Source organism: Aethalodelphis obliquidens, unplaced genomic scaffold, assembly GCF_003676395.1.
Source record: "Aethalodelphis obliquidens isolate GAN/ISIS:26980383/991018 unplaced genomic scaffold, ASM367639v1 scaffold6, whole genome shotgun sequence".
NCBI lineage: Eukaryota > Metazoa > Chordata > Mammalia > Artiodactyla > Delphinidae > Aethalodelphis > Aethalodelphis obliquidens.
The window spans coordinates 70,325,880-70,348,446 of NW_020837950.1; the positions used below are offsets into that span (position 1 = coordinate 70,325,880).

Below are 22,567 nucleotides of genomic sequence, written 5' to 3' on the forward strand. Positions count from 1 at the left end.
TTACTGAGTTGCATTATCACGATGCTAAGATGAAGAGACCCCACCACAGATGAGGACCGTGTAGGATGTCAGGCCTCCCTCTCCCTCAGCTGAACTTCTTGTTCCTGTATTTTAGAGCAGCCCCGCAAATGCACCCGCCCCGACTCACAATGAATGGTCCAGGGTCATGATGAACCCATTCCAGATCCAAGTTAATGGATATAGCTGGTCTATAAATGACAATCTAAGCACAGATCAAAGAGACAGCTGCCAGAACAGCCCTTCAGGGGTTAAATTGATTGCATTGGCACATATTATTGAAGCTTACCATAGACTGTGAAAAGCACTGAAATACATTCATGTATAGTACCTAGTAATATGTTAATGAACATTACAATACATACGGATTTTTCTGCCCCTTGATAGTTGAAAAAGAAATTATTGCTACCAGGTCAAACTTTAGCACAGAGCTCGCTAAACCCATGTTAATAAAGTCAATACAGATATACAGACAATAAAACAACGTGAAAGATTCATCCTGAGATGAATTCTGAGTCAATAACTGAAAACCATGTCTACCAGTACATCACTACCATCTAATCTGCTCTCTGATAAGTAAAAACCAAGCTCTCTGAAACCCAGAGTCAAATCTTTGTCAGAAAATTAGGACAAATTAAGTTCTCGAAGCATTCAGTACAAGAAGCCATTTGTCTTGCCTCTCTGTGACTTGCACTTATTATAAAACTGCAGGTAGTCAACATTTAGCATCAGTGAAACAATTCTATCAATACACATTTGTTCACCAGTTTGGCGTCAAGAGAAGACACTGCATTACATGGTAATAAGCAATTTTTGTTTGTTTTTTTTTTAAAACACATCTGATGCTTATGTTCGCAAAGTTCCCCAAATGCTGAAAGGTACCCCTGAAAATTCATTACTATTGTGCTGCAATCCATCTACAAAAAGACAGAAATTTGGGGCAAATGTCTGTGTCCACAGTAAGCAAGAGTAAGGTGATATGCCACTCTCTGAACACAGATGGATACTGTCAAAAGATGAACCCTGTTTTCAAGATACTAAGTATCAACAGTTAAGTTCTAGATTTAAAGCAGTAGTAACAACATTCACAAGGAAAAACCAAAAGGAAAAAATTTCTCCAAAAAGAGGATCAAAATAATCCCAGACTTAAAAAAAAGAAAAAAAAAAAAAAAAAAGAATCCCAGACTACTTAAAATCTTTGCAGGGGTCTTGTGTGCTAACCATAGTTATATGTACTGTTTTTGCTTCCAGAGCAATTTAAAAGTGCCCCGTGGTAGTGTCTGAAGTAATTAGCATACACAGTAGTTTAACGTAGATCATTTCTATTCTGTTATAAGCGTACGCTCATTTGAAATAATCTGTGTTTTACTTCTCCAAAGTATTTTTACTTTATATTCCATTAGTCAGTAAGTGGAAATTTGGAATGAAGGAGAAATGCTAGGGAAAAAAATAATTCAGACATGCTTTAAAATAAGACAGCTCAAACCTCAAACCAGGGAACCACATTGCATCGCCTCCTGGTGCGCTATGAATGTGCTTCAGAGCGTGCACAGAAGAATATTAATCAGTAGGAATAAGTGGGCTCTAACTTCACAATCCTCAGTTCAGTCAGGCCAATCACAACCCAACCGGTTATACAGCTGTAACAACCAAAGGCCTAATCTGTCTTCCCACAAGACGCTGTACAAAATACCCTGCTGCACAAAGTACTCAAAATACAGTCACTGCTGCAAAAGAGATAACTGTGCATGTCTTTTTTTTTTTTTTTTCCTCTCCAGTTTTCAACATGGCCTTTAGAGGCTTCCACAAGAGGTAATAAGGATTCGGGAGGCAAGTCTTCTAACCAAGAAATTAATTCATTTGAAAGTCATACTTTTAAAAATAAAATCAGTAGTGTACATGTTGAGGGAAAAAAGTATGCTCACTTTCAAAACAGTGCGTCCATCTGTACGGCTGCTAGACACCTAAATGCTCCACAGTTTCTTGAGAGATTATCTATAAAACTGTTAAGGCACTTATTGATACTATAAAGGTACCCTTGATCCAAGTAGCCAAAATGCACACGTGTAACAGATAACTGTCTGGAGACTGTAACCATCTTCCACTGACATTTTAAAGCCAACGGTAACAGAGAGAAGGGGGCAGGGACACACACAAGGGCATAACCGGAGTGGTAGTTTCAGGCTAAGAATATCAAGTAATTGTATAAAATGAAGACTCACTCCTATCTTGAAAATATCATGTCAAAAAAATAAAACATACAGGGAACCATGTGATTAACTCGAAGGAAACAGAGAACCGGTTCAGAAAGATCAAGTTATTATCCTGACGAGACTGTAGGGAAGGGCAATTATCTCACAACATATGGAAAACTGGTGAACTTTCTGTGAGACCATGATGTATGCCTCTGTGAATTTGTTATCAGACCTAAAAATAGACCAAGCATTTATTTTTAGACTCCAACTGATTTGAAAAATGCGACAAAAAGAAGGATTAACTCCCAAAACTGGCTATTAAAATATCTTTTTAAGTACAGTACTAATAATACCTAGAGGTTACACTTTTAGGTATTATATATATTGAGATAAATTAAAAATACTGTTTATGGGAAAATTAACCTAAAATACATTTATAGGTAATAATTCTTTTACCTATATATATAAATAATGTAAACAGAAGCTGCTAAGATGACTCTATCTACTCTAATTTATATCCACCATGAGCTTCTTGTCAGTCACACAACGCCATGCTTTAATTCCTGACTTTGAATGGTTACGAATGTAGCTCTGTAAACATTATCAGCACCAACATACAGCATATCACGTAGGGTGAAATGAAACAAGGTTTTATTTAACTAAAATCAAATTTCTTGACTCCTCTGCATTCAAATTTCAAATCTCTCTCTATTTCTTTCCAAACTAAGAAAAAGAGATACAATTAAAATCCCATTCATTGTTCTTCTATCATTCAGAATTGACACATAAAATATGTCCAAAGTGAAACTCTCTCCTTATATACCACATATAATATGTACTATGAGAAAGCCACTGAGTTATATAGAGATATTTCAATTAACTCACAACTTTACTACTTAAAAATATATCCTACAAATACCCCATGCTTATTTCTAATAGATAAAGTAATGGGAGTACTTTGACCTTTCTCACAGGGACAGATGCAGATTTTTTTAGGGCCAGAAGTATATGTAATTTTGCTAACCTTCAAGAAACGTAATACAAAATTCCTAATGAAAAATTAGGTACAGGACCTAGGAAAGGGCATGTCTAAGTAAGGGGCACTGAAGCTTACATTTCATTAGCTTTTAGGGGATTCACAAGGGCATAATCAAAGTCCCTGTGTACAGCAGACAGTTAATTTTTAATATTTCTCTGATTATATTGCATAATAAGTTAGATCAAAATATCGTTCCCTCCAATCACATACTACCTTTCATTTCCTGCTACTCTGACCTTTAGTTTTCCATCTTTTCATAACCCACTCCTCAATTATAAGAAATCAGCTATAGGTCAAAGATGCTCCCTTTCTCAGTTAGCATTACATTCATCTCAAATAGAGATAATAAGTTTCCTGAAGACTGATTCAGTTCAACATAGAATTCTATTGAGTTATGTAATTATACTCATGTTAACCATCTGATGATATATCAAACAGCAACTGGGGAAACAACTGTACCAGACACATAAAACAATGTAGAAACTTGTTTCAACTTGCATATCTTAGTGTTAGAGAAACTGCCGTGAATTGGAAATGTTATTTAATAATCTGTCCTATTTTTGTGCCAGCAGAGGCAGGGGAGATACGGTATAAGCACGTATGCAAATGTGTGCATACACACATCTAACGTTTATGTTTGGCACTGGAGTCAGCCATCTTTTCTAGGGCAAATCTTTAATCTCCTAAAGAAAGATAAGAAGAGGGTCTACTCCTAGCTGACCAAGACACCAGTTATAATAGTCAGTTTTCTTCATTCAATCTTAGAAAAATCTCAGAAAACTAGTCTAATATTTTTAAAAAGGGATCAAAAACGTTTACTGAAATATTCATAATTATTAAGGAGAATCACTCCATTTCTCCTAGCAAATTGTTTTAGCTTTGGAGGTCTTTACTAGATCTACTAAATTCATATTTAAATACTTGAGAATCTATGTACCAAAAAAGCAGAACATTTGAAAATAGTATATTAGCCGTCGTAAACTCTATTGGCTACTTTTACTTTTTTGTGTTACAATAAACTGATAAAATGTATTTAAACATTCGAATATGCACACTGGTACAAATGTATCACATCTAACAGTTCGATATATGAGAAAAATATATATGAGAAAAAATTTTCCTAAATATATGAGAAAAAATTACTTAGCATAAAAATATATATACATATAAAAGTGTGTAAGAGAGTTTTCAAACTAGAATCTGCTTGACATAATACCATTCCAAATAAATGTTACGACTATCGAATGGATGATTACAGAAGCCCTGTATCTTGTCATGATGTATCCTAAGGATAAGTAGAAATACAACTTAATCCTCATCGCTTAAAAAAAAAATTACTGGGCTTCCCTGGTGGCGCAGTGGTTGAGAGTCCGCCTGCCGACGCAGGGGACACGGGTTCGCGCCCCGGTCCGGGAAGATCCCACATGCCGTGGAGCGGCTGGGCCCGTGAGCCGCGTCCGGAGCCTGTGCTCCGCAACGGGAGAGGCCGCAACAGTGAGAGGCCCACGTACCGCAAAAAAAAAAAAAAAAATTACTGACTGACTTTCCATCTGGTTAAAATGGTATTACAATGGCATTAGAAATTTAACAATGCAAAAATCATTCTTTAAAATGATGAAAATAATAATGAATATGTAATCTAGTTAGCTTGTATAATGACATATTTAAAGAGAAATTAGAACTAAAACTAAAATAACTAAAATCAGGAGACCTATCTCCCACATTAACCTCGGGAATTAATCAGTAACTATACAAACTTCTCCATGAGACTTTACCTTTTTTTTTTTCATTAGGGGAAAAAAACAATTCCAGGAGAGTTTGCTGGTTTAGATTACATGGGCCTAGACTGTAAACAAGAATATAAAGCAAATCTGTTTTCACCGATAGCAACAATTTAGTGGGGACAGATGTAGACAAATGGATATAAGCTGTACAGACTACAGATCAAATTCTGAAAATCCATGGTAAGAGAAAAAGGAAGGAATTTTTATAAATTCACTTAAAGACCCAAACACTACGTTTGGCTGACAAAATTTCAATCTCAGATAGATATTAAATTGAAATTTAATTGAATGAAATTTAATTAACTGAATTAAATTTTGAAATTGAAATTAACGAATTGAAAATTAATTAATTGAAACTGCCTCAAATTATCATCATTTCTACTTTGATCAACTGTCTATGAACTCTATATATCTGCTCTTAATGATCTGAATCAGTGTAATTCTTCCAAAAATTCTTCTTTTCAAATGGACAAAAATTACAGAATGAAAAAATTCTGGCCATGACTATTTACTCTGAGACTTAAGTAAATAATGGTTAACAAATTTCATCATTATATTATTCTTATTTGAAAATTCCACAGTATTTTCTAAACCCAGCATAGTAAATACCTGTCTGAATATATACATTTCATGTACAGTTTCTTTCAGTGAATTTATCAGTTATCTCTTTTACTTTGTCAGGAAATTAAAGCCTAGAGAGAGAAATGGAAACATTCTTAGAAACATCAGTTGTAAATCTTATTTAGCAGTGACATTTCTTCCTTAATTTTTATGTAAATGTAAGTCTTTTCCTAATTGATCTGGACAGTTTTGTCCAAAGAGATATTTTAACAATATAAAATGTACAAAGAAAACGTAAAACTGTCAAAATTCATCACCAAATTCATCAATTTTCATTGATGAAAATTCATCAATTTTCACCAATTCATCAAAATTCATTACATCAATTCATGTAAAAACAGCTATGAGATTTTTAAAAAATGTTCAGAAACACTAACGATGTATGTAGAACTATAGAGTTGGGCATAGTATTTTGGGCATTTTCTTTCTTGGTGATTTCCGTCTCCTGTTGATATTATAACTTGAAGATTTAAAAATGCACATATTTAGATGTATTTATCAAAGAGTAAATTATTAGTGAAACACATGATCATGCTTAAGAGGATTTAATACCAAACTGACTTTTGTTTTGCTCTAGGACAGGCGTTACATCCTTTCCTGATCAATTAGGCTGCCATGAAAACAAATGGCACGTAACTACGGAGCTTCCTGATAATGAGTGAAAAAAATCCTAACATAATAAATTCTCAAGCATTTTTTTTACTTAAACATAATTCCTGGATTTGCCTCATAAACAATAGCCCCTAGAAACTCTTCTTTAATGTATTCATCACAATTAGGCATACCCCTAAGTTTTTTTTCTTTTTCAAAATGCTCTGGGTATAATCCATTAAAACATGTATGATATCTAAGTTGATATCTGTGGGAAGCAATGCAATGCCAATGTAAAATAAATTTCTTTCTTTCCTCTGTCCATAATGATGACATACACTTTTTTGTTTTCCCCAGAAGAGTAGAAAACAATTTTCACAGTACAGTTATCTATAGTATATAAAAATTGTTTTTACAAAACCCATATTAAAGAAAACATCTCAGTTTTCAGTCTGAAGGTTCTTAGCCATAAGATATGTTATAGAGAAAGACCACTAAAGTAATTTCCATTCTGTAGTCGTTTTTCCTAACCTCAATAGGTAGGTATCAGGGACTTAATGATCATGTGAACTTATGGTATAATTGCATATCAGCGTTCTATAACCACATGGAGTAATAACTAAATTTCTTAGAAGATCCATTTTTTGTTTCAGCCCTTTGGGCAGAAACAAAGCCAAGGATAAATTGCCAGGACTTCAAATGTATTGATTTATAATTTATGACAATCTTCTTCTGGTACGACTTCCAGTATTATTTGTAATGTTCTGGTTGTAATGTCTACAAAGAAATAAAGAAGAGAAATTTAAAATGCACAGAAATCAGAAATGCATAAAAACAGCAAAATGCAAATTATTTGGGATTGAATATTGAAAACTCACAACCGCCTATCTCATAGAGCACTTTCAAGAATTACTTATTTCATTAGAATCCTATCATGCTCAATTAATTTATTAGTCACCTCTGTAACTTCCCATGATGGCTTCTCAGCAAGAATACATTAATACCGGGGCTTCCCTGGTGGTGCAGTGGTTAAGAATCCACCTGCCAATGCAGGGGACACGCGTTCGAGCCCTGGTCCGAGAAGATCCCACATGCTGCGAAGCAACTAAGCCTGTGTGCCACAACTACTGAGCCTGCCCTCTAGAGCCCACGAGCCACAGCTACTGAGCCCACGTACTGCAACTACTAAAGCCTGCGTGCCTAGAGCCCGCGCTCTGCAACAAGAGAAGCCACAGCAATGAGAAGCCCGCGCACTGCAACGAAGAGCAGCCCCCGCTCGCTGCAACTAGAGAAAGCCTGCATGCAACAACGAAGACTCAATGCAGCCGAAAATAAAAAAAATAAAATTTACTAAAAAAAAATACATTAGTATTTTGCGTTCAAATAAGGACTTTTATTCCCAAACCAGGAGGCTGAAAATATTTTGAGACAATAGGACCAAGATATAAATAAATGTTCAAAAATATACTTCATATTGACTCTAAGTTGGTTCGTTGTTTTTGCACCTATGAGAGTACATCCAACTCCTCAGCAAAATCAGAATATAATTTCCAGTCTCAAACTTGTAGTGTATTATTGAGCAAAACATTTTATCTCCTAGGGCCTCATTTGCCTCCTCTATAGAATGGGGGGGACTTGGGAGTGATGTCAGCAAGACGGAGGGCCGGGAGGTCCCCCACCCCCCAAAACAAGCAAACAGAAAAGAAAACCAAGAACAATAAACAGTTACAGATGGAAGAAAACAGCTCAGGGAAAGCTCTAGACAACAAAGAAGCAGCAGCAAAAAACCTGGCAGAGCTCAAAACTCAAGGATGGCCACAGACAAAAGCAAAGGAAGCATTTTGTCCCCATCACCCCATCCCCCAGTCGGGAGCTGCTGGGCAACAGGAGGAATCCTCTCAGGAAGGTCACCGCATGGGGAGAAGGAGAGCAGAAGGACCACAGCAAGCCTCGCCCATTGTGGATGTCTGCAGCTTTGGGTACAAGAGTCTCTCAGTCTTCAGTGACGCTGACCCTAGCTGGTGGAGCAGCCTGTAGTACCCCCCTCTTCTGGATCTACTCCCAGAGGCTGGAGGTGTTGCTGAGGTGAGACCTGCCCTCAGGGGTCCCAGTTGTTGCTGTGCCCGTCTCTCACACATCGGGCACCACAGCACCTCTCCACAGAGGACACCAGAGCTGCCATGGCTCTTTGCCCACCCCAGCCCCAGGTTGGGGCCTTGCTCCACCATTACCAAGGCAATCTCCCTGACCTAAGCCGTGCCTCCTGGGTCCCAAGTCGTGCTTTGGCTGCCCAAATTGGCTGTTGCCCTGTGCCTCACCCCCCTGCCCCAGCCCAGGTCAAGACTTTGAAGTGTCATTGCTGAGATGAGTTCTTACTGCCTCCCAGGTCCCAGGTCCTGGCTCTGACTCATCATTGCTAAGAGCAATGCCACTATCCTGAGTCCCACCCCCATGGCAGGTCTGGTCAAGCCTGAGACCCTCCATTGCTGGGACTGGGCTGCCTCTACCCTGAGCTCCGCCTCCATCCCAGCTTGAGGCTCTTGAGCCATCTTTGCCAGCGGTGTTACCACTGCCCTGAGCCCCGCCCCTCAGATTTCAGGTCAGGACTCTGACCCACGGAGGCTGGGACCAGGTTACCACTGCCCTGAACTTCACCCCCCATCCCAGGTTGCGGCTCTGAACTGTCATTGCCAAGGGCTTGCTGCCACTACCCTGTGCCCAGTTCCCTGAGCCCCAACACACGGCTTTAACAACTACCGGAGTTGTACTATTGCTATCCTGTGAGCACTCCCAGCGGGCGGTGGGAGGGGTGGGGGCAGAGGTCAGACTTTGACCTGCCATTCCCAGGCTGTGCTACCACTGCACTCTGCCTTTTCTGCCCAAGCCACCACCGCACCTTGTCATTCCAGGGCCCTCGTCACTGCCATATTCCCTTTCACCAGCACAAGTCACAGTAGTGAGCCCTTGAGACCCAAGTACCAGTTCCACAGGATATCTGCACATGTCCATGCCCTAGACACAGTGTGGCTGTGCTCCAGGACCCCGGCACTGTGGTAGTTCCACGTGCGCCTGATCCCCGGACCTCAGTTCCAATGCTGCTCTGAGAACTCTGGGTGTCAGCACATCAGACCAGGCACCAGGAGGGGTGTCCTCAAACAGAGGCGCCTTCCAAGAGCAAAAAAGTAGAGGAGCGCAGGAAGATGTCAGCAGCCTTAGCCTCTGAAGATACCAATAGCCCTACCTGCCACCTATAGGTCCCCTGCAGCCTTAGCCATATAAGAACCCCACAGTCTGGCCAATTTCAGCCTCAACCAGTGGAGTGGCACAGAGACTACATCGCTGTGCCTTCTCGGGAACCAAAGACACTGCATCCCAGTCAGCAGGTGCTCTAACAGCCACCTCCAGGTGAAAGTCTTTCCCTACTGAAACCAGTCTGAAAAGACTGGAAGAGGTGACATCATTCTCCAATGCACAGATATCAACACAAACCCATCAGAAACATGAAAAAGCAAGGAAACATGACATCACCAAAGGAATGCAATACCACTCCATTAACTGCCCCTAAGGAAATAAAGATCTGTGACTGATCTGAGAAAGAATTCAAAATAATGATTGGAAGGAAGCTGAGTGATATGTGAGAGAACACAGACAGATCAATGAACTCTGGAATAGTATATGAACAAAATGAGAAATTCAACAAAGAAATAGGACCCGTTAAAAAAAAATCAGAAAATTTGGAGAAGAATACAATGAATGAAATGAAAAATGTAATCGCTTTGACGAGTAGGCTCAATCAGGCACAAGAAAGAATCCTGGAGCTTCAAGACAGACCTCTTGATATTTTCCACTCAGAGGAGAATAAAGAAATTAGAATAAAAAAGAAGAAAGCCTGCATGAACTGTGAAACATGATCAAAAGAAAAATTATCCATATTATGGGAGTCCCAGAAGGAGAAGAGAAGGAGAGAGAGACATAAAACTTATTTAAAAATATAATGACTGAAAACTTTCAAATCTGGGGAGAGATACAGCCATCAAGGTACAAGAAGCTCAAAGATCTCCAAACCGATTCAACCCAAAGAGGTCTTCACTGAGACATTCACTTCACTGAGACATTATAGTCAAGCTCTCAAAAATCAAAGACAAAAAGGGAATCTTGAAAGCAGCAAGACATAAAAGAATCATCACATATGAGGGAATCTTGATGAGGCTATCGGCAAACGTCTCAGCAGAAATCTTACAGACCAGGAGAGAATGGGATGATATATTCAAAACGCTCAGAGGAAAAAAACTACCACCAAGAATACTTCACCCAGAAAAGCTGTCATATGGAAATGAAAGAGAGAGAAAGACTTTCCCAGGTCGACAACAGCTAAAGGAATTTGTAGTCGTTAGACCTGCCCTGCAAGAAATGCTAAAAGGAGTTCTTTAAGCTGAAACCAAAATATGCTAATCAGTAGCATGAAAAGATATGAAAGTATGAAGAAGAGGGAACACTTCCAAACTCATTTTATGAGGCCAGCATTACCCTGATACCAAGTCCAGACAAAGACACTCTAAGAAAAGAATATTACTGACCAATATCCCTGATGAATACAGATGCAAAAATTCTCAACAAAATTTTAGCCACCCAAATTCAACAACACGTTAAACGGATCACTCACCATGATCAAGTGGGTTTTATCTCTGGAACGCAAGGATGCATTCAACATAGTACTAAGCCAGAGCAATTAGGCAGAAAAATAAGTAAAATGTATCCATATCAAAAAGGAAGGGCTTCCCTGGTGGCGCAGTGGTAGAGAGTCTGCCTGCCGATGCAGGGGACACGGGTTCGCGCCCCGGTCCGGGAAGATCCCACATGCCGCGGAGCGGCTGGGTCCGTGAGCCATGGCCGCTGAGCCTGCGCGTCCGGAGCCTGTGCTCCGCAACGGGAGAGGCCACAGCAGTGAGAGGCCCGCGTACCACAAAAAAAAAAAAAAAAGGAAGAAGTAAAATGATCTCTGTTCACAGATGACATGATCTTATATAGAAAATCCCAAAGACCCCTAAAAAACTGTTAGAAATAATAAATAAATTCAGTAAAATTGCAGGATACAAAATTGACACACAGAAATCAGTTGTATTACTATATATTAACAATGAATTATCTGAAAAAGAAATTAGAAAGCAATCTCATTGACAATAGCATCAAACAAATTAAAATACCTAGGAATAAATTTAACCAAGGAGGTGAAAGACCTGTATACTAAAAGCTATAAGACTTTAAGGAAAGAAACTGAAGAAGACACAAACAAATGGAAAGGTACCCCATGTTCCTAGACTGAAAGAAGTAATATTGTGAAAATGTTCATATGACCCAAAGTGATCTACAGATTCAATGCAATCCTGATCACAATTCCACTGACATTTTTCACAGAAATAGAAACAAACTATTCTAAAATTTATTTAGAGCCACAAAGTAATCCTAAGAGAGAAGGACAGAGCTGGAGGTACTGTAATACCTGATTTCAAGCTATATTATAAAGTTATAGCAATCAAAACATTATGCAGACTTCCCTGGTGGTCCAGTGGTAAAGAATCCACCTTACGATGCAGGGGACGTGGGTTCGATCTCTGGGCAGGGAACTAAGATCCCACGTGCAGTGGGGCAACTAAGTCCACACGCCCCCAACTACTGAGCTCGCGCGCCTCAAGGAGAGAGCCTGAGTGCTGCAAACTACAGAGCCCATGCGCTCTGGAGTCTGCGTGCCACAACTAGAGAAGAGAAAACCTGTACGCCACAACTAGAGAGAAGCCTGTGCACAGCAATGAAGAGACTGCGTGCCGCAACTAAGACCCAATGCAGCCAAAAATAAATAAATAAATCTTAAAAAAAAACCCAGTATGGTATTATCATAAAAACAGGCATACAGATCAGTGGAACAGAATGGAGAGCACAGAGGTAAACTCCCACATATATGGTCAACTAATTTTTGACAAGGGTGCCAAGAACACACCATAGAGAAAGGACAGTTTCCTCCATAAATGGTATTTGGGACAACTAGATATCCATATGCAAAAGAATGAAACTGAACCCCTACCTCATGCCAATCACAAAAATTAACTTGAAACGGATCAAAGATTTAAATGCAAGATCTGAAACTATAAAACTCCTAGAAGAAAACATAGGGGAAAAGATCCTTGATATTGGTCTAGGCAATGATTTCCTGGATAAGCCACCAGAAGCACAGGCAACAAAAAACTAAAATAAATAAGTGTAATTGCATTAAACTAAGGAGCTTCTGCATAGCAAAGGTAACAATCAATAAAATGAAAAGACAACCTACAGAATGGGAGAAAACATTTGCAAACTATACATCTGATAAGGGACTACTCTCCAAAATATAAAAAGAACTCACAACTCGATAGCAAAAAAGAAAATAATCCAATTTAAAAATTGGCAAAGGACCTGAATAGATATTTTTCCAAAGAAGGTATACAACTGGCCAAGAGGTATTATGCAAAGGTGTTCAACATCACTAATCATCATGGAAATGAAAATCAAAATCACAATATCACCTTCACCTTAGCAAAAGGATGGCTTTTATCAAAAAGACAAGAGATAACAAATGGTGAGGATGTAGAGGAAAAGGAACCCTTATACACTGTTAATATGTAAATCAGTATAGCCAGTGTGCAAAACAGTATGGCGGTTCCTGAAAAAATTGAAAATTGAACTATGATAGGTATGATCCAGCAATTCTGCTCCTGGGTATGTACTCAAAGGAATTCAAATCAGTATCTCAAAGGGATGTCTGTACACCCATGTTCACTGCAGCATTATTCACAGTAGCCAAGATAAAGAAATAACTTAAGTTTCCATCAACAGATGAATGGATAAAGAAGATGTGGTATATATATCACAACTGGAATATTATTCAGCCATGAGAAAAAAGGAAATCCTGCATTTGCAACAACATGGGTGGACTTGTAAGACATATGCTAAGTGACATAAGTTAGACAGATAAAGACAATACTGTATGATGTCACTTATATGTGGAATCTTAAAAAACTGAACTTGTGAAAGCGGAGAGTGCTTACCATGGGCTGGAGGGGTGGGGAAATTAAAGAGACGTTGTTTAAGGGTACAACGTACAACTAGTAAATATATAAGTTCTGGAGATTATTGTCAACAATACCGTATTATAAAAGTTGTCAAGAGACTATAACTTAACTGTTCTCAACAACAACAAATGATAAAAGATGTTTACCATGATAAAGACATTGTCAAGGTGCTAGTCAATGCTACTGTGTTTTATCTAATGCAATATGTAAATATATCAAAATCAACACTTCCTACACCTTCAACTTCCACGATGTCATAGGTCCGTTTTTTCTTAATTTAAAAATTAATTAATAAATAAAGAAGAATGAGGGTCTTGGACTAGATCAGTGGTTCTCAAAGTATAATCCCCAGGCCAGCAACATTAGAATCATCTGAGATACCAGAAATACAACTTTTGAAGACTCATCCTAGACCTACTGAATCAGAAACTGAAGGTAGGGCCCATAAATCTGTGATTCTGATAGACACTAAAGTGCAGGGGTCACTGGGCTAGCTGATTTCTACAGTCATTTTATCTCGACAGTCTTAGAACCCTGTGACTCCACTTTCCTGAGATATTAGCTCTTGTCCACCTCTTATCTCTGTAATTGGTCTCCACAAAACCTCTTCAAACTGTTACTGGTCCTGAAGCCCCTGGTGCCTATCGTCTTGATGGTTTTCAGAGCCACATCATCTCTCATCCAGACAGGCCATCTTTCTCCTCTTTTATGACTTGTCACCTGTAAGAGTCCCTTCCCAGCAATATTTAATGCCACTAAAAAAGGCACGTTTTTTCATCCTTTATTTTCTAACAGTGTTCCCAAGTTGTTTTCCTCAGCACACTGATTTTTATAATATACATTCACTACAAAGGGTGCAGCATCATTCTGGAAAATGATAAACTCTATGTAAACGTTTCTCGAATGAATTCTTTTCTGTCACAGCCCACTCTTGACATTGAGATGTACATGGAGCACAAGGGAGTGCTCAAGAGCAATTGAAGTTCATGTTTACAGAAAAGGGAAATGATAGAATTATCCTAGAAAAATAGACTGTGGAAAAGTAGATATCAGTCAATAGCAAGGGCGATGTGTCTTTTGCGGGCAGAGATGGAGCTAGGACTAACTGATAGCTTTAAATAACAAGAATTCTGCCATGGTCAAATGCAAAGCGGTGGGGTTAAGGTGACATGCTCTGCAGCCCTTCCTCTCCGGAGAAGTCCTGCAGTCGCTACTCGAACTAGTCTCCGTAACGACGGCCGTTCTTGAGTGTGTGCGCGCGCGCACGCGTGTGTGTGACTATTTATGCAGTTGTCTACGGAGATTTTTTTTTTTTTTTTAATGCAGCATCTACTCCTCCATGCCCCAAATGAAAGCCTTTTCCAAAAGTGTGCCTCTGTAATTCTGCAGCCCTCAGCTTTCTTAGACATCTTACTGACCCATGTCACAACACTGCATGGGTTCCAGACAGAGGGAGAACAACTTAAGAGATCCTGTTGCTCCGCTCGTGTGGCATTCTCCTTCCTGAAAGCTCCATTTGGATCTCCTATTCAGTAGCACTTTTGGGGCCAAAGAACCTCTCTCCTCGTTCTACACACCCAGTAATACCTCCACGCTCAGTCAGCCCTGTGGACGGTCCCTCGTGTGGCTTTCTTATGCCCTCTCTTGGGATCTCGAGATTTAAATAATTTTCATCATGATGGAGGTTTGAGCAGAGTGACTGATTTGGGCTCTGAGTGGCTTTTGGAGTCCTACCAACTTTTCCCACCAGGTCATCTACAGCCATGGGGGTCACAGAGCGGTGCTCAGTGGACCCAAGTAAGCCTCTGAGGAAGCTTCCTGCTTGCCCCAAAAAGCTGCAGAGCATGTGGTCTCCAACTACATCCCTACCCATGTAGGGCCTTTGGCTTTGGGAATAATCAGCCCCCTGACAATATTTCTTTAAATAAAGTCGAGCCATTGAGTCTGCATTTGGTGTTTTTAGTTATGTAAGCTATAAGACCAAATAGCAATGGAAATATTTTTAGCTTTGTCTTCCATGTTCAGTCGTTGTTTTGGAAATCCACTGAAACAACTACTGCCCTTGCAAAATCTGATTTACCCAATCATACCTGGTACAAGCGTGGGAACTACAGCCAAAATGGAATAAGCCTATGAAACATTAGCACAAAACCAAGCTTCCCCAGAAATCATAACCACAGTGTCTACGTTTTTCTTTTTTTTTTTTTGGAAAAGCCTTCAAAACCTTTTCACATGCATGGCCCCATTTGACCCTTACAGTGAAGATGGTTTGGTAAGAAATGCAGGCAAGCTTAACTCGTGTAAAACATCGCACCTCAGTCTTCGTGAAGAGTCTGTCAAATGCCTGCGGCAGCTTCCAGTGGAGCATCATACACAAACTGATCGCGACACACTGTATGCAGAACATGCTTTTAGAATTCTGGTTTTGCAAAATCTGTCCACGATGGACAACAGTCATTCTGTGGTGCTGCCCAGTATGATTCGTTATCACTAAAGATTTTGTTTAAATACAGCTGTCCTCCCCAACTCGCCCGGAGCCAGAGGGACCAACTTCCAGTCACCCCACACACTCCCAGCTGTGATGGGGTTGGACGGATAAACAGAGGCGGCCGAGGAAAACGGCTGCGGGGAGCCCTGGCTGGGGTTTGCCGGCTCCAGCATCCCCATGAATTTGAGTATGTCGGTGGGGTATCTGTCTCCTCTTCCTTGGGTGAGAAGCTTGTGTTTCTATAAATAAATCGATCCAGATGAATTAAGCACTCCATCACAGATGGGGGAAAAAAGCTCTCTGCACATCCGAGTATTCCCTTAAGAGCACATTTTCTTTTCATCCCAGGAATGCTATCAAATGAAGCGTGGTTCAATGCTGGCATCCTGTGGCCAGAGAAATTCATCAAGTCTCTGAAACTCTCAGCTTCTCGGGTTCTGAACGTTCTCTGGCTATCTCAACTCAGCAGCCTGTCTCCGTTTTCTGAACGCTGTTCGGTGACCCTGTCTTTTATTAAGGGATGCCCCCTGGTAAGATGTATTTTGATAAACTATCATTTCACAGGGAGGATCTGTTCAGGTATACTCGGGTGAAAATAAGTGATCAGACCAAGGCTAAAGAATGTTCCCCAGCAGAACAATTTGGTGTTAACTCTGCACACTGCTCCAAGCAGAGGCTCTCTGGCTCCAAGTTTACACTGAGTTTCTCCCTGACAACAAGGAGGCAATTGGGAGAAGAGGCGAGGTGATGGCTCAGGACTCTGCTGTGTTGTGTGTCCGTGTGTGAGTGTTTTGTTTTGGCCAAAGGCTAGGAAAATACTTGCTACGGCCGCGATAAATATTATGAATTTTCTTTATTTTACTTTAAGAATGCTGCCTAAGTGGAAAATCAAACAAAATTACAGAGGATTGTTGCTTTTCGCAAACTCACTCAAAAGGCAGCTATAAAGATAAAGGGTTACAATGATCGCAGTGTCAAGGCAGAATTGCCACGCTCCCTGGTAAGACTCAATGGCGTTGTTGAGAACCAAATAACCATCATGGGGCTGCGACTTGCTGCTACTTTCACGAATGGCTAACACTACATTTAGAGTCCTTGGAGATGTGCAAAACGCCATTGGAGACAGAATAATAACTGAAAACTTCACAACTACATGAGCATGGGAAAACATCAAAGGAGCAGGCATGAAAACCAGTAGTTGATACGTACCGGCAAAGAAATGGAAGAAAATAGGCACATGTTAGCAGAAGGAAAGCATTTTTAGAGTTGGCTGACTGCAAACAGGAAGGACAAAATGCCTACTAAGTGCGCAAGAACAGGAATTCGTTCTTTCATCATGGTCTCTCACACTGTAGTCCAACTCTAGGGCTACCCACTCTTTCTTCCTAAATTCTCATGGTTTTCCATGCATTCAGGGGTTTTAATTGTCTCTAGCCAGGATCTGAGATGGACACAGACCCCCCCCCCCCCACAGTGGTGAGTACTAATCTACCCTGAACATTGGCAACGAGCAATCCTAATGGTACATACTGTTTAACAAGACTTGGATTTGTTTTTCAGCAAAGGCTCTCTATGTATTGCCTACAACAGATAAAACATAACTAAAAATACTCTACCGAAAACCAGTGTGCTCTAACAAGACACAGAGATTAAATACCCTGCTAGGCAATCTGTGTGCCTGTGTAAACCTTGAAGAACCTAACTTTTACAGTAACACTTCCTCTGGGAATAATGTTGCCAGCTAGGAAACAAAATGCAGGTATAAATAATAGTATAAGGTCTAAAGATATCAAACACCAATTAAAAGCTAATAGAGTACTAGCAGAAGTCTATTTTACACTTGATCTTAGCCAAAAGGCCGAGAAGCGATGCAGATGTCTATATTAAATGACCAGCTTCTAAATGAGTTTGTGTAGCACACTAGAGATGCAATATGTACACAGAGTTGTTTGTTTTTTATTTTTAGTAACACTGACATTATTTATTAATAATTTGACCAGAAATCTCCCTGAACATTTTACTGGGCTTTAAAAAATTAATGATGGCAAAGTAAGTAAATTAAAATGAATGAAAAGAAAAAAAGTGGGTTTTTAAACTCACCAACCTCACCAGCAAGAACCTATCTGCTCCTCTGGATAAAGTTCTCCCTCTCTCTCTTCCCACAGGTACCCAATCCAAAAAGAGCATGAATTTGAAGTCCAGCATACGTGGGTTCAAATCCCAGCTCAATGGTTTAAAATCTATACACTTAAATTCTCCATCTCCCTGCACCCTGGTTTTCCCATCTGGGTATAGAAATCAACCAGTTCACACGTGGATCTTGGGGAGGATTGAATGAGACGATGATGTGAGGAAAACAGCGTCACTGGCAGAGCCCCTGACAGAGGGTGAGGCTTTTGACAGAGGCTGTTCCTAAGCACCCTTCCTACCTACTGATTTTTTTTTTTTTTTTGTGGTACGCGGGCCTCTCACCATTGCGGCCTCTCCCGTTGTGGAGCACAGGCTCTGGACGCGCAGGCTCAGCAGCCATGGCTCATGGGCCCAGCCGCTCCATGGCATGTGGGAACCTCCCGGACTGGGGCACGAACCTGTGTCCCCTGCATCGGCAGGCGGACTCTCAACCACTGCGCCACCAGGGAAGCCCGGAACGCGGAGTCTTAACCACTGGACCACCGGGGAAGGCCCCTCATGAGCATTCTTGCTGTTCTTATGACCCTCCATGATTCACCGATAGGGTGGTGTTATAATAATGATATTTAAGCCCTTTGCAGGCTCTACCTAACCCCCCACCAAATCTCCTATCACTCATTAAGTAGTATGTTATCATACAGAATCAATAAACTACGTTCAACCCAGGATAGAAACAATTAAGTTAGTAAGGGATTCGGAAGAACAATTAGGTCGTTTACAGAACTGCTGATAAAATTCTATCTAAAAATTTGTTCTCCTAAGAAGCGATTAAAGCAACTGGAACTCAATATCCTGAAAGGATTCAGTGGCTCTACCCTCAACATCCTTCCTGCCTTTTCTTCTACCAGTTCTCATTGGAATACGGTAATGTATTCAAACTAGCAATTTCCCCACTTACATTTTCACACTTTAATGCATGCATGTTAGACAGGTACACATAGATGGGTTTTCTACAACACGGTCTCTCAAAAGGTCCCGAAACTGCTTAAAAGTCTTACCTGACATTCTTCTAAACCACCTGGGTTTCTTGTCCCATATAATAAAGAGATAGTAGGCAGGGACCCCGGTCAGAGTGATGACGAAGCCAATCCCTGTACTAAATGGGTCTGAATAAAGGGAAAGGGCGACCATGAAGAGACACGTGAAGGAAAACAAAGCCGGGACGAACAGCGGCACCTGGAACACAGCACAGAAGAAAATCACTCCAAGGGTGGTTCAAGGGACAGAAGGTGGATTCAAGATGTGCACATCAGTCATGGGATCAGGTGATACACCTTGATCACGTGACCAAGTGACAGGCACCATCCTACCACACCTTCGTACCGAAATCTCTTGCACGGGGCACAGAGACTATATTAAACACACTCCTTTAAATTAAAAACAAACACAAAAAACTTTGGGTAGAACAACATCTAAGGATAAATAAGTGTGTTTCATTAGAGATGTTCTGTTTGAACTATTTTACTAGTTAAGCACTATGTTTTACGAGTTACGTTTCTGATTGTAAAAGATTGGTTCTCTGATAATTATGATTAGAATCCACTTTCATGTAGAGCCAGGAGCACGGGCTGCTTGTTACATGTTAAAGCCTTTCAGTGCATATCGATTTTCTGTTGGAGATTCACAATAAGAACTGACAGGGATAAAACAGGCCAACTCCTATTCAACCACTAATAAAGATGTTGCCGGCATTAGGCAATGAATATAATTAGAAACAAATTCTGACGACATGACGGACAACATGATCGGTGTTATTTCTTAAAAGCAAATACATAGTAAAGACAAATCAGTCCGTGAACTTTCAAGGCTAGAGGCATATGCGCCAGCCCTCCCAAAAGGAAACACTTAGCTATGGTAAATGGACATTCTATTAAGTGGTATATTCACACATCTTCACTTTCCCTATGTATTTCACATTTCTACTCCTTCTGGAGTGTACAACGCAGAAAAGGGGCAATAAAACAAGTCATAACATTTAAGAACTCTTAAAATGCCTTTCTGTAAAGCAGCATCCTTTTTAAAGTTTGAATCAGTGATGATTTCATACATATGGGCCTCACTCTGAGTATGGTTGTCCACAACTATTCAGCATAAAAAAAAAGAAGCAGTCCATATTTTGAACATATCAGGTCATTAGACACATTCATGAAAAATCAATAGAACAAACATTGTATATTAATATCCCCACTTTTCAACCATGTGACCTACAAAGTTCGGTACATCACAAACGAGCCGATGAACTATTTTTTCAAAGTAAAATAAATCCCATATGAAGGCATGACCTGCAAGGGTTAAACATTTTATTCCAGAGGATTCTGCCCCTCTGCCCAAGCTCTTCATCATCAGCTTATGACAAAGGGAGGACCAGGCATTAGGAGGAAGATTTATGTAAACCCATCAAGATTGCGGAGGTTACCTTGAAAGGACGATGCATATCTGGGCGTTTGTACCGAAGATAAATCAGCCCGGCAACCGCCAGCCCAATAAAAAGCCATCTGGCAAAACTGAGGAAATTCAAAAGACTGTAGAGGTCCCCAGAGAAGAGCATTACCATCGTCAAAGGGTGCTGGGGGGGTGGGGGAGGGAGAGAAAAACCAGGCACAGTTAAAAGAGAACACACGTGATAACAAGCAATATCATCACTGCACGTCATTATTATCTTTTCCAAACGATTCTTTCCACGGATAAACGACCATTGCGCTTAACACCTATAGTCAACTAACCTCCTAGCTACACATCCAGCTTTTCTACTCTCTACATACACACGGATGCATTATTTTCAGCTGTTTCTCATTTGAGTTAAGAGCACGTGCTTTCAAAGAGCAAAACACAGGACACTCGATGACTCAAAATTTAAAGACCCAGAGACTGAGATGGCCGGTAAATAACTAACGATAAAAGTCAAAAGCGCATCCAATACACACATTTGCAGAAAGCTCTGCGAAGGGTGTCTGATGAGCCCCTGGCTATGCATACACAGGAAAGACAGCCACCTCTAGAGACTGTGTCCTCTCCTGAGTGCAGAACGTTGACCTTTCCCTCCTCCACACTTCCTCTCCCTGGGTGCTTGCCACATGTGACCCTCAAGACCGCAGAAAAGAATGGAGCGCAGAGTTCAGCATAGCAAGTCTCTACAGCTGCACAGACCAAGGACAGCATGACTGATAACGCAGGCTTACAATGAAAGCCCTCTTCACCAATAATATATCCTGTTCCCACAAAATAATACATTCTGTTCCCCCAAGTGAAGTACATTTCCAGAATCCACAGAGTACCCCACCCGCCCACCAGCCTTTACAAAGAAATTTCAAGGAAACATTTTGAAACAAATGAAACCCATGGTGGGTGGAGATGGGGGCACAAAAGTGTTCAGTGCATTCTGTGGTGCGCCTGACAGCAGGAGATTGGGAAAAAATGTTACTGGGAAACATTTCTGGGAAATGTTTTTGGGTTTTGGAAACTTTATTGGGAAAAAATAGTAGGTAAAAAGGAATATAACATTGCCAATGGGGGTCTGAGGACTCCTACACCTTACACAGTCTTTCATATCCCGTGTTTCACAAATACTTTTCTCTGCATAAAGAATCGTACAGCTCAAATTTAAGTTTTGGTGCTTTTATTTCTCCCATTTAGGGTTGCTCTCAAAATTCTCACTTTCAAGCACAGAATCCCTGCACTGTCTAGGATTCTGTCCACTTTTTCTATAACTTTGTATGCATTTCATGATAAGGGGCCTCGAGATATCTGGGCGTTTGGGGACTGCAGCTTTTAGCTCCACTTTCAATAAGTAGAATTGGGACTTATTCCTCGACCTCCTTTTCTGCGAGCCTCTCTGTCGGTGACAGGAGCCCAGGCAATCATTTCCCTTTGATCTCACAGATTTCTACAAAGATGAAAAAGAAGGGACGTGTTATTGCTCCAAAGCATCAAATATGCATCAGATATACTGGATGAAGGGAAGCGATGGAAAATATTCTGCCTCTGCAAATCCACCAGGATACACATAGAGCCACTTTAGCGATGACTGAGAACAGAAAGCACGAGCTGAAGCCAAGTTTGGAATCCTCTTTGCTAAGCTGTTCTTTGAGGTTACATCTAGAGACACATGTTACTATGCATTACCAAAACAATAACAGCTGGCAGAGGAGTGTGCTTGCGGATGTGAATCATGGAGAGAATTTCCGGAAGGTGACCCTCCCGAGATGCAACATAGAATAACCTGACAGGAGAAAAATGCATAATTAATCATCTCCAAGGGAAAAAATCCAGAAATCGAAGAGAAAACTTGCATCTTCTTCATACCAAATGGTTTGACATTTCTTAGGTGATTACTTCGAATTTTATAAAATCTGCCAAAATGTTACGTTCCTTTGAGGAGAAACGGTAGCAACATCTGACTCAGCATAACTCACCCCACATATAAATAGCTGGTGGTGAATTTCGTTCTAGATTTCTAATACTGCTCGTGTGTTATCAATCCAGTCCAACTCAACACACACACACACACACACACACACACACACACACACACACACACA

The 22,567-nt window shown here is 40.5% G+C and overlaps 1 protein-coding gene across 2 annotated transcripts in view; it reads right to left on the reverse strand.

Moving 5' to 3' along the window:
• Positions 1-6,186: 6,186 nt before the first annotated feature.
• SLC7A11 (solute carrier family 7 member 11) overlaps positions 6,187-22,567 on the reverse strand; it is an 88,436-nt gene continuing 72,055 nt past the window's right edge. The window contains exons 9-12 of one of the 2 annotated variants that reach the window (XM_027103730.1): positions 22,152-22,248; positions 20,446-20,595; positions 19,028-19,205; positions 6,187-7,025 (exon numbers count right to left, since the gene is read on the reverse strand). In XM_027103730.1, the coding sequence (XP_026959531.1) occupies positions 6,958-7,025; positions 19,028-19,205; positions 20,446-20,595; positions 22,152-22,248 (493 nt within the window). In that variant the 3' untranslated portion in view covers positions 6,187-6,957. The remainder of the gene's footprint in view (positions 7,026-19,027; positions 19,206-20,445; positions 20,596-22,151; positions 22,249-22,567) is intronic. The other variant, XM_027103731.1, reaches the window with a different exon arrangement.